General features: G+C 42.6%; 1 protein-coding gene across 1 annotated transcript in view; it reads right to left on the bottom strand.

Annotated features, from left to right (window-relative positions):
- LOC121851806 (inversin-like) overlaps positions 1-13,724 on the bottom strand; it is a gene marked incomplete at its 3' end in the record, with an annotated part of 46,757 nt that overhangs the window by 16,945 nt on the left and 16,088 nt on the right. Inside the window, 3 exon segments of the mRNA XM_042345894.1 lie at positions 7,580-7,746; positions 12,714-12,746; positions 12,749-12,863. Coding sequence (XP_042201828.1) covers positions 7,580-7,746; positions 12,714-12,746; positions 12,749-12,863 — 315 coding nt within the window.

A 13,724-nucleotide genomic window follows, 5' to 3' on the forward strand; every position in this document is an offset into this window, starting at 1 on the left:
TTATGGCAGGGCAGTTATAAGAGGGACGTTATGCAACAACCAAAACGGAGACATCGTGATGGTACATATATAGTATAATCGGGCTAAACATTTTACCCCATAGACGCTGTTACGATGAAGCATTGCATCTAAAAATGTGAAGCGCTTTGTTTTTTCTTCTCCCCCTTATTTAGAGCATTAAGACTATTTTTAACTCTTAATAAAAGCCATATGCAGTATTTGTTGGTTTATATATAGCTACCCGATGCACAATGCTAAACTAAGAAGCAGCTGCTCTTTCCTTAAAGGCCCACAGGCTGCATAATTTGCATGCAGCGGTTTTTGTCTGACACGGATGGACCGCTGCCAACTCTGCACCCCATGCAGCAACCGCCACAGGTCAGCACCATCTGCCAGCATGTGCACATCTGCTAGACAGCCAGACAGGAGGGCGTCGCGAAACGTACGCATGTGTACGCGCGTGTGCCTCGCTCGACCGTCTGAGGTTTCGCGTGGGTGTCCATGCACCGAGAGTGCGCGTGCACTTGCGCGCACGTTAGCTCTCCCACGTGTACGTGGAGTGATGGTTTAAGGTTGGCGCAGGGAGAAATGAGGGCTCCCAACTCAGCAAGCGCGAGCTCAGTGAAGCCAGAGACACACGTCCCAACGCGGATTGTCTTATTTCATGGTAACTCGCCCTGGCAAGCAGGCATATGTATTACGCATCGCAGACTAAAACATATTACTGGTACAATGATCAGCTTATTCTGAAAAAAAGAAAACCTGTAACAGTGAATGTTTTTTCCTTTGAATACTTTTGATGTATTCCTAAAATATTTATTTAAAATGTCTGTGTAATTTGGAAATTAATTATCTTTTACATTACAGCAAACCATTTACAGCGTAAAAAGGTATTTCTAATTTAAATTAAGAATACTGTTATCTTGCCTGCAGCTTAACTAATTTATGTGCCTTGTGTAAAAAAAATATTAGCAATAAAAATATCATCAAAAAGCTGTCATTACAAATTACAATCCTCAACCGACTTACAATGGCCATAAAATGATAAATATTTAGTTCTGCTTAAACGCAAAAGGATAACATTCACATTTTGCAAACATGAATGAGAGATTGTCTGAACATAAGCAATGGCTTATCCATGAAATTGTTTTTATTAACTACGGGTTTGCTTGCAATTTTACAAGGTGTAATTATACATTTTTACAAGGCTCAAAATAACCAAAACATGATTGTGTAGCGACAATGTGGCTGCTTTCCTGCAACACACACGCTCCAGCTCCGCCAGCCATGCCTCTGTGTGCAAGCGCCTGGAAATTTCCCTCTCTCATCTGGGCGGGAGGGGGGGCGAAGGTCAAAAGCCTGAAGTGCTGTTAATTTCACGCCGCTCTAGTAAAGTAAATTCAGCCCAGCCGCACTTCATTTGGCATAACGGCCAAACCATTCGAGTGTGTCTTAAATAACTTTATTAACAATATCTCCACCGGTGCTGCGCTTAATGGAGAGCGGCGCTACGGCTGCTATCAATCTAGACAACGGAGGCTGGGATGTGACGGGGTTATTGCTCAACACTGCTTTCCTCCACCACGAAGTGCCACGGATCTGGCCATGGTGCTGAACCAAATGGTTAAAGTCTCAGTTTAATTCCTCAGAACAGCTTGGCTAATGAATGTTGCATTACAGTAATTAGAAACTAAAAAGACACCATTACATCTCCATATGCTTTGAGACGCATTGGGAGAATTATTATATACGCTATTAGGTTTAAGCTTCCAACAGTATGTTGCAGTACAATGTATTTCACATAAATGCTGTACATGGCATTCCACGGCCTTTACCCAGTGGATTACCATAGGACTGTAAATTGTAAATACGATATGGGCACTAGTGAAATAATCAGAAATTCACATTAAAACCACCTTTAATGCCACAACAAAGAGGAATAATTGAAAAGATTGCAACATTGATTTAAATGTCTACTAAACACAATCTAATTGTGTGTGTGTGTGAGGAGGCAAAAAGCACTGCAAGGTGGATATGGGTGAAGGGCAAACAGATGTGCATCTTAGTTATCGGGACAACTATTAAGCGTCCTCCGGTATAGTGTGGCATGCTATTGTTCACCAAGTTTAACGTCAGTGTCAGCATTGTAACATTGCAATTTATTTCAGTGTGCACAGTTATAATTCCGAAGTGGAATAGTGCACGCATCAGTAAAGGACAAGGGTTCGGTTGCATTGGTCTTGTGTTGGGAAGGCTGATCTTTCTGACAACATGGGGTAAAATCCACTGAATCCTGAGAATCCTAAGCTGTTAGGCTGGTGGAACAAGTTGAAATGGATTTAATTGACACAAAGGTGGGTTGTGGGTAGTGATATTGTGTGGGGATGGAAAAGGCCTCGAGTTGGAATACAATAAAGCACCAGCACAGGCTGGAAACAGCTTCATCTGGCTTCATGGGAGGACAGCAACGGTAGAGGGTGTGCGGTCGGTCAGTGCGTGAAATTAGCTTGTATTGTGCATGACCATTATTTTAAGTTTGTTACAGTTGGGATGTCACCAATGTGGAAGTTCTGTAAGGCAGAGTTTATGTGAGAGAGAGAGCTTGCACGTGGGTAACGGCGGTGCTTAGATATGATAGAAGGCGTGTGGAGAGAAAGATTGAGGGAGAGATCTCGGCAGATCAGGGTGCAAAGCGAGATAAGTTCTGATCAAAGGCCTAAAATATCGGTGAAAACTGATTATGGGCCCATCAGTTTTTCTGCTGAGCGAATGTAAACTGTAAAATGAAACACAAACATAAGTACAAAGCAAGAAATAAACACATGATTAAGCTCTAGAATATATCCCTTTTACAAGCACATTTTAATTGTATACAAATATTAAATTCTCACATTTTCTCAAGTAGGGTTTTTCATTTTTATTTAATGAAAGTATAAAGCGAGACTAAATTCAACATATCATTAACAATTTTTAAAAAAAACTAATGACGATGCCATTTAACATTCTTAGAGGATTTCATCTTGTGATATACAGTACGGTATGTCTAAGTACCTGTATTAACACTGTAGAACATTTTTAAAAATGTCTTCTTGAGAAACCTAACTTTGTATATTCAGTAAAAAATATTTTATTGCACTTACTCGACTGTATTCACATTGAACCCGCATTACTAACATACAACCCGGAGTCTACGCCATTCTGTTTACATCAATGCACTAATTCTCATGACCTACATCAGGCTTCAAGTCAATACAGGAGCAATGTGTTCTATTCAGAATTACCTTTTCTTTGTTGCCGTACAAGTTACGTAAATAAACAATTATCACAAATCCTAGGTTGTTTAACACAAATTATAATTGTGAGGCGCAAATAATGTATTCAAACAAAAACATTATGGCTAAGGTTCACAGCAAATGTAAAATGTACAAATGATTCCTTAATTGCCACAGCACTTCCAGTGCAATGTAATTATTGGCAGTGTAAGTACTATGGAAGTAATACTATTTGTGTGTAAAGGAGACAATTCAGGCAAAGGGGCTTTTTTTTGTTCCGTGCTGAACATGAAAGATCATTCTCACACAAGTGTATGGAAGTAGTTTCGTGCAGGGGTCAGAGGCTCGTCGCATGAGGGACAGGGGGGGAGGGGGGGAAACACTTAACTGTGGTCTGAAAAAGTACAGAGGAAACATTTTTGTACTCTCTACTCTGCACTTTATCAGCATATGTAAAATTAAACAAGCATGAAATTTCTGAGCGCGATTGGTATTTATATTCCTTGTGTCGCCGTCTCCCGCTTCTACAGCCAGGCCTTTTTACGGCAGGGAGATCAATGGAACGGCATTCATCTCCGCCTTCCGTGCGGCGCGAGTCATCCTAACTCGATTACCGCGCCGCGCAAGACAGATGTAATAAATCTGTTTCATGGATGATATCACGGGAACACAGTTTCTAATTACCGCAGTAAATTTACATATTCCTCCTGTTTTGATGTGTGGTCAAGCGCGAAAAACCCTTTTCGTCCCGCTGCTTCCCCAGTCAGCTGTTTGTAATTGCCCGCCAGCCACGTGACTTTAATGGATTGTGCTCTCCGCGTGCTGAAGCAGCCTCAAGACCGGGTCTGGCTTGGCCCACACTTTGCCATTAACCATTTCAGTCACTCCGGGGCCCCCAGAGCTTGCGCCACTGGCACGGTCTGTAACAACTCCACTTGCAACGAGGGACGCGGGCACGACCACCCCACCACCCCACCACAAACAACGCTCATGCGTAACCCAAACGATAGAAAGATATCTGACAAAAAATGCCCCCAGTGGTCTCTACATTACACAATCGTGGCTAAATGAACTGGCGAAAATGGAAAACCATTTATTGAAAAAGATCTATTGAAATCGGCCGAAAAAAGTTTGAATGACGTCTACATCATACCTCGTATAGCATGCAAGGGCTTAAATAAGTTTGCCCCTTTGAGAGTGGCTTAGTGGTTGTGTTTAGTTGAATGTGTTAGATAATGGTACAGGATGTGTGTTTTATTATAAGTACACGTGTAGGCTTGTTTGGCTTCCCATCTAACTTTGGCCTAATGGTTTTTATTTGTAGTCATCTGCCAGGTGTCATTCTGTTGAGGTTACTAATTAGCTGTAATTAATCTTTATGCGCTTAGCGTGTAATTGCATTTAATTAGACACACAGCCCCTCAGGCTTTTGAGCAGGGGATGCCATTCACACAGATTTTCACGCACAGACAGGTAGATGGATAGGTAAACAGCATGAAAATTATACACAGTATATGTAAAACTAACAATGCATACATTGAAGGTAAATTGGGTAGTGTTTTTAGCAGCATGACTTTGAATATATTACAAATGTGTGTTTCAAGTGCCGCAATTACCTAGAAACATTACAAGTTAGATATTGAGGTTAAATGCACCCATTGACGACATTAACGTTTAACTGTTTTTCTTTAAAAGAAAGTTACGAGCATAATGCTCAAAATACTGGGCTAAATTAGGGGTGAGGTGCCCCAATATAGCTTGCTTTTTAAAAAACAAACTCCCTTTATTTCCATGTAGACACCATTTAGCGCATTTACAGCTTTCAATGTTATTTCTGCAGACTCAACAGTTCGTAATACTGTACATTAAAACACAAATATGATATGAAATGAATGTGTACAGTAACTTAAAAATATATTTTTGAAACTTACTTGGTCTGGAGGGGTGCGGTGTACTGTACAGTACCTGGTTCTCCTTGATACGTGACGTTTGTACCCAGCATTGAAACATAACTAATAATTCAGAATTGCTCTGCCCACCATTCAAGTTTCATCTTTGGGAGTAAGATTGTCCTTCTGTGTATATCTGTACTAATTACAGGAATTCTCCCAACAATAAAAAAATTATATGCAGGGCACGGTCGGTCTACGCAATTCTGAGGGACTGCAACACATTGCCAATGTCTAGTGTTTAAATGGTGTCTTGTTGACGACAATCCCTTAAAAATCTATTTGCTCGAAGATGCAACGTAAAAAAAATTGGGTTTCCCATTTAAAAAGTTAATGTACAATATTTTATTTGTTCTATTCACACGAAAATAACTGAACCATCAGTTCAGAGTGAAGCCATTCAAGTGGGCACAACAATCAAAACAAAATTAACAGAGCCCGTCAGCCTAGAACTAATAACCGTTATATTATTAATGACTAAATAGGCACGCACACAACATTCAAAGCGCTGTACTCGAAGAACAGAAAATGTGCGAAACACTACCTTGCCTGGAGTTCAAATAAACAGTTCTCCGCTTTAGTAGGAGTCACGGCGCGTGCAGCAATTCAATATTTCCAATAAAGAAAAGCCTCTGTTGCTCAGCCTACCCCAAATCCCAAGTTTATCCAATCAGCAGGAGCTGAGTCTAACGGCCATGGTGAAGAAACTCCTTCCTCTCCCCCAGGCGTCGGGCTCGCGTGCAGGCCGGGGTTCAAACAAACCAAAAGACAAGTGCAATATCAATTGCGGGCTGTGATAGTACTCATGTGCACTCTCTCGTTCCCCCTTGCGCTCGCTGACAAGCCACTCGAGGGCTGCCAAAGGAAGCGGCTCCAGCAGCTCGCACCCGGCCCCCAATTACAGCACGAGGCCTCTGACAAGGACTTGAGTGCTTGACATATAGAAATGAGCTTGTTTATTGATTCCACGTCTGGGCAGTCACCCCACTATCTTGTAAACGCTGGAGCGCCGCCTCAGAAACCCTCAAATTAGACGGTGTTTTGGGAAGCCCAAGAGGGCGGGCAGTTTTGATAAGGAGCAGCTACTAAACGCTCGACGGAAGAACAAATCATAGCATTATGACAGATTGATGATTCCCAGCGGCTCGCCTGCCACGAGTGTCGCACTGCCTTGCAGCGGCGAGCCAAGGTGCGCGGCAGAGGCAGCGCCAGAGCCAGGGAGAGCGTGTGCTCTCGTGCTCCTCCTTGTTCCCCTGCGAGGCCGTGTGATGAAAGAGGTCTGAAAATGCCAGGCCGATTGATCGCCCGGGTCGGCTGGAGAGACCATGGGCGGGCTAACGAGGCAAGAAGAGAGGCACAAACTGCCAAGAGCGGGATGCCTTTGCCAGCCGCGTGGGGTGAGGTGGGGGGGGGGAATGAGAGGGGTGGTGGAAAGCAATTTACTGCAACAACAAGTAATAGCGATATAAACAACGTGCGCTCCTGGGTATAATAATGGGTTTTTTTCCTTCTTTTTCACACCTAAGGGGTAACACGTATTATCATTAACGGCATCAAAGTGCCAATTATTACACCCTTGACCAGCTTAAAACTGCCCTTTTTTTCTTAACGTTATTTATACAGTTTCCATTTAAATTGGAGAAAAATCAAAGGCAGCAGTATATTGCAGTCATTTTATACAAATTAGATTTTGTACAAATATTTTTTAAAGTATAGATGTTTTTTTTTTTAAACCATGTTATTTTAGGATTCGGATGTATTTATAGCTGTGTAACCCTGGCCGCAAGGTGTAAAAGCCATCAGCGAGCGGGGGTTTAACCAGAGTTCAGCATATCCAGTCCTGCCGAGGCAAGAAGGGAGCACTGGATGTACCATGGGAAGCCCAGTTCTGCCGCCGATCGGCCGACACGCGATTCGTCTTGTGAACCCAGGAGGGACTGAGGATCCCACGAGCAGATAACTCACGTCGCTTCAGACCACAAGCTGCCTCCTCCTCCACTCCTGAGCTTCCTTGCTCACCTGACAGCCTCCGTGCAAGTGAAAGGTGACGGTGATCCTTTATGAAAGCCTGACTTAGGTCACGCGGAGGGGAGCGCGACGTAGCAATGTCAAGACGACGTCCCACTTACTGAAACGTGAGAAATGTCAACGCCTTGCGCCTTTCAGTGCAGGATCGCACTGGCAAGTGCCCCTCATTCACGTTTTACATCTTTGCAGCGGCTTTTCAACAGTTCCTCAGGGTCGCATGCCAGGTCAGACACTAGCCAATTTCAACACACTGTCTCCAAACATAAACACGGCCAGTGCACTCAAGAACTGCGCGGCTTTTTAACTTTCTAAGTCAGCAGGTCGCGGTACCTTTTGTGCAGCGAGGTGCAGAGCGGTGCGCTTGCTCTTGTCCGTTTTGTTGACGTTGGCCCCAGCCTTGAGAAGGGCCTCGGCACACTCTGGCCGGTCGGCCAGCACGCAATACATGAGCGGCGTGCGCCCAAACTGATCCGGAGCATCCCTAAACTCTGGGTTTGCTGGCAAAGAGCAATGCAGCAGCAGCAGCAGCAGCACAAGTTGTACTCATGTTAGGGTGATAAATTAAATGTTTTTGCGAATTCATCCATCAGTGGCCGCGAATTAATATTTAACGCAATAAATTGCATCTGACTTATTATATCTACACTCTGGTCACTGCTGCAATATCAATGTTTATTGCTTTCAAAGGATGAATCTGCAACGGATAAACTCCATCTACAAGATTCCCACTATGTGGCGCCACTAGCTTAAATGCTCAATGGCAATAAACTTCGAAATGTTGAAGAGTTACAGTTTACATTTCGGTTGACACCACAACTTACATAGCAAATAAAATCCAAGCGTGGTAATGAAAATGAGCGAGGTTATATACTTAACATGTTCAAATGTACTGAACTTTTTTTTTGTTCACAACAAGACATGTGCTACTTGCACGGCAAGCATTTTACCTTCGTATACAATGAAGGAGAACATATACAAATGTCACATGTTTTACAGCCCCAAAGTGGCTTAAGGCGTTTTACTTGGCCACAGCTACACCGGGAATGCAAAGCGAAAACTGCTAACAGATTCCACGACGCAGCCACTACATTAAGGCCCACAAACATACATCTTGTTCTTGAGAATGTATTGTAAAGCGAGGACTTGGTGGCAGGATGCAATAACCAACACATTTCTCTGTTGCGCCTGTCTGACACGTTCAGCCCAGGAACCCAACAGTAAACAGCGCACTCAGCTGTGAGATAGCATTATTGTTTTCCCCTGTGGCTCAAGAGCATTAAAAATAAACTGTCCCATAGCAACTTATGTTCCCACTCGCACACGATTGCTGTCCCAAATTTATGACCGCCCCTTGGAGGGGAATAATAAAATCGCATTTTATTTCTGCACCGTGATCGCTGAAAAAAATATATATACGGGTAATGTACTCGATCAAAAAAAGTGTTTTTTTTTTCTCCCTCCCAATATGACACCATATCACTCAAATATTGTATAGAGAATGCCAAGTAAGATAGTGGACTTCCTGCAGTGGCTCCTCTTATGTTTAGAGAGCTCATAGGATCACTGTCGGGTGAGCTTTTGGCCTTATGGTATTTACAGTTCTGTAACGCCTGTAATGGCACTACCATTTTTTGAATACAAAAAGCTTCGGTTGAAAATAAGTGGACATAATTCCCCACTACCCTGTGATTATGTATGCGTCTATGTATATCAGTGCTTAAATTCTATATTATTATTACGAATGTCGAATTTGGCCTATAAAAGTTCGATGATGGAAAACAAACTACATTCTTTCTGTGAACAGTTTAGACGGTTACATTGGAAATATAATAGCATTATGTGGTAATAGAATTGATAAACAGAGGGGGAAATCGCTAAAAGGATATGAAAGAGTTAATTTCAGCAGGAATGCCTTCACACGTACATGACTAGGCACCCCCTGTGTGCTAAGGAAAGCAGGCTGAAGGAAAACTGAAGACCGTCTTTCTGATGAAAATCATATTTTCTAATCAATGAACCTCCACAATCATCAACAACGAAATATACCATAACATTAACAAATATTTGAATTTTTTAAGTTTCAAACAAGCTTACAGAATAATCAAGAAAGGCATCGACATTGTCTCATACGAAATACACTTTCCTCAACCAGACCTGCTCCTCCATGACCATACTTACTGTTCCGTAGGACTATTAAAGCAGGGAGCAACAACGCCTCTTAAAACGTCCCACCAAGATGCAGCCAGAGACAGAAACACATACCTTATACAATTTGCCCGCCACATTGAAAGCCAGAAAGCACAGAAAAGCACAGCACCACCACACCTGCAGAAAGTCATCTTATCTACCACAGCACAGCTTCGCCATGCCTGTCTGTATCCGATTAAAAAAGTAACACCCACACTCATACGCAAGGCAGTGTGAACATCAGCTAGCATCACGGGCAGATCTGAAACGTCGCGTACAGGCAAGGCTGACTTTAGCTAAAATCCACATCTCGCTCTGACTGAGGTGCCTGTTGATTCGATGGCAATTATATTCAAATCAGTAAACTAAAATGTCATGGCTAAGAGCATTTACTTTAGTGCCTAGGTGTGATAAGACTTAAGCATCTCATAATAAATGTTACTCTGATAATCCCTCTGCCTTGAAAACGGACTAGGAATGGCCCAGTTTTTCTTTTATGATAACCGTAATGGTGTCAACTGGAATCCCTTAAAAGTGGCTAATCGCAGTGCTTGCAATAAGTGCAGCAGATATCGCAGCCAATACTTTTTTTTTTTATAAACCACATTTTTGTTACACACTGTGATGCACCGATAGACGACCATTGCTACATGGAAGAGGAAGTCCCTGCCAGAGAGGAAGCATTTTCATTTTTATCACATCTGATTCCTAATTAATGTCAAATTAACCTTAAAAATTTCAGATTAGGGATCTGATTAGCAAATTAGCAAAACCATCATTAATTTTTTCATCAGTTCCCCAGACTACAAGCGGCAGCAGTAAAAGCATAATTAACCTCTCTGGTAACATTAGGTCAATCCTTTCCCAGCTGTAATATGAAAAGAGAAGGAAGCTGCTGTACGCTTAAACGCTTCTGTGAGAAACTCACATTTACCCCGCAAGTTCATTGCAGTTATTGCTGGGTTTATGGAGCCCTTATTACATCTCCATTATAGACAAAAATGCACACATTACTGTGTGAATACAAGCCACCATTTATGATGGAAAAAGACCATACAATGAAAGACATTTGGATGCCATAATGCTATGAAAAGCAGGCTTTGCTTTATGCATAAATATAACCTGATACCGTAACACATCACTCCCAAGAGGCAAACTCAAACACGCATGTTTTATTGGCTGTGGTTTTTAACGTAAGCAATGTTTCATATAATGTGTCCCATACAATAGCTTTTACTGAAGCTGGGTTATAGGGCATGCCCATGTTTGCCAATCGCTTCTTTGTACGATTCATCATCATGATGTACGATTCACCTCGCAGAATTAAAAAGTGTATTCAGCGATACTCTTAATTTGCATTCTTTGAAATAACATTTGTAAAAGAAAAGACTATGTAATCAAGGGATTGAAACTAATAAAGCAAAAATTAATGCTGCCAAAAAAATAAGCACACATCTGAATATAATAATTTTTTTCACATCTCTAATGTAGATTGTTAATTAATTTCAGTTCAAAATTGAAATGGATATCTTGTTAACTGCCGTGCTTAACAAAGATGATGGATCTTGGCTTTGTATGAACATGTTATTCCAATTGGAAGAATCTGCAAATGTACATACCGACCAATTACAAGACGGACATGGGGTATTCCTCAATGAAGATAATCTAGTCCATAAACCTCAAATGAGTTCATAATCATCAGCCGTGATCAATCCACTGCTAGATGAAGGCCACCCTAAGCCATTGCCATCTCATGGTCCTGCTATGTAATATCCACCTAGCGCCTGCACACGAGCTCTGTCTCTGGCGTGGACGTACGCTGAAATGAATTGGGCACCTACTATATACCATATTTTCACAGAATTGCTAGTAATCGTTCTTTGTTCACCCATTAAATCTGCCACCGATTCTCAGGATGGGCTTTCTTGCAATGTATTGTCAATTCCTTATTGCGCCTTTTTATGTGACTATTTATTTATTTGCACAGAGCCTATTCAGGTGATCTACATGTAATTTGGAGGGAGTGGTGGCGCAGTGGTTCGTGCACTGCACTTTAACCCCAGTGACCTGAGTTCAATTCCCAGAAAAAGCTGACGTCAGTAGTAGTGAGTGATATCGGAACCGGTCCACCAGGGTGTGCCCCCTTATAAAACCTGCCTGACCAGCATAGTGAAACAAGGTCAAACAACCCCCATGACTGATATGGCATGGGAGGCCCTCGTCTAGCTGTGGATTTACAAAGGGCTGAATAAGAGCGTTACTTTTGTAGTATTCTTGAATGAGACCGACACTTTGTAGAGGCCACACGCTTTTATTCCGATAACACTAGTCCTCAGGACTCACTGGGGAAACAGTCCCACACACACAACCTAGGGAGGTACAGCCTCCGGCTCTATTCTCATTTCTCTCCTTCCCTAGCCTCCAGCTACTCTGTTACTCTCTTCCCTAGCCTACAGCTACTCAGCTACTCTCGTCCCTAGCCTACAGCTACTCAGCCCACTCAGTTCCAGCGGGGCGGCATCCTTGAGGCTTGGGGGTCCAGGATCTCCGGCTCTCCTCCTTCAGCTTCTCCTCCGATCGACCCCTCCGCTCTCCGGGAGCCGTCTTATATATGTCTCGGGCCCTGGCTCTCGCAGCCCCCTCCCTCAGAGCCGTTCCAACCACCTCTCGTCCCTGTCAATCCGGGCCGGTCCAGACCGGTACGTACCTCTCCCCTAGCTTGTGTGACCTGTGTGACCTGTGTCAACCTTGGTGTCAACCTTGACCACCACACTTTTATAGGGCTTTTGTGTCATAAGGCGCACAAGGGGAAGATTTGAGGCGGTGACATGGCTGAGTGGTAGCATGTTTGCTGTTTGTTGCAGAGGTTAATGGTACAAGCACAGTGGCTGTCCTGGTTAATACTGTGGGTGTATTAACGATTCAAATATGCGGCGTCTGCTTCACGGTGGACGTTAAAGATACCGTGACAAAATTTGAAAAAGAGTAGGCTATGCGTGGCAGGTGTCATAGTCCATGTTTGATCAATTACTCGCATATTATCTTAATTGGGAAAAAAACACCGTGACATCACCCCCCACTTGGAAGACTAATGCCCATTTACTGTAGACAGTTGGTAATGTCAAGACATTGTCACGCAGGACAGCTCCCACTGGATGTCCCCTTGACTAGACTGCAGCAGGGCAATGAAATGGTTAAGATGAGATTTAATATCAGGAACATGCTTGGAGTTGCCGGAGTATTTAAGCACTCTATAAATGCAAATCCTTATCCTTACCTGCAACAATCTTTTGCAGTGCGGAGCGATCCCATTGATGGCGGCAGCGTGGACCTGGCTGGTCAGAGAAGGGCTCTTAGAGAGGGACAACTCTGAGGCAGAGGCCATCAGCCTTGGCTGTGGCAGATGCAGCTGGCTCGTCATCCCATTCTGCAGCACACACAAAAGGCAAATTTAAATGCATGTGCTACTACTAAAATATCACACCTCACTTTGCTGTTCTGTAATGCTTGTAAGGTGAATGCAAAGTGCTGTAATGTGAAATGACAATGCTATGAGAGTGGAAATCCAGAGCATTTGAATTCAAATGTTTTGTTAATTAAAAGTCACACGAGTACAATTTCATTGGTTTACACCACAATCATACCTCACTTTTCCAGGTATTCGAGGAATAGAACAAGATTGTTAATACATTTTAAGTGAAAACAAGGCAGTATTAACTATCAATGTGTGATGTGTTCATAAAGCTACACCTGTTAAATCACTGCAAGTCAAATAGATAAATTTGTATTGCACTTAGACAATTATTTACTCTTGGATTGCTCTCCTGAGGCCTATACAATTAACTTTTTTCATTATTTCTTTTAAGATTACATAACTTGGTTCTTTGAATGTTGAGCACATCCAGGGAAACAAACTAAGGTCAAGAAACTAAGCTATACCAATCATGCCAACGTATTGGTTCAGCACATTGTCATGATTACATCTTGGTGGAAACTCAACAATGACTTGCATATGGAAAGAATGGCCCTCTGTTATAGGAATGTGGAATTATCACAAGTGGTCCTGGTCCACCAATGGAGATGAACACCGTTTGAACGGGGAGATACTTTGACTTTGAATATTAATGGCACTTTCTTATTTTCATCTAAATTCCAACTCAAATCTCTCATAGCCAGTGAGAAACAAATAACTGCAGAGGGTACAGTAAAGTCATGCAGGTAACAAGAACAACACAAGGCATTCCAGCAGTTCTCGTGCCCTTGACACGTCTGATAAATGTGCATATAC

The sequence above is a fragment of the Callorhinchus milii genome, unplaced genomic scaffold (assembly GCF_018977255.1).
Source record: "Callorhinchus milii isolate IMCB2004 unplaced genomic scaffold, IMCB_Cmil_1.0 Scaffold146, whole genome shotgun sequence".
Taxonomy (NCBI): Eukaryota; Metazoa; Chordata; class Chondrichthyes; order Chimaeriformes; family Callorhinchidae; genus Callorhinchus; species Callorhinchus milii.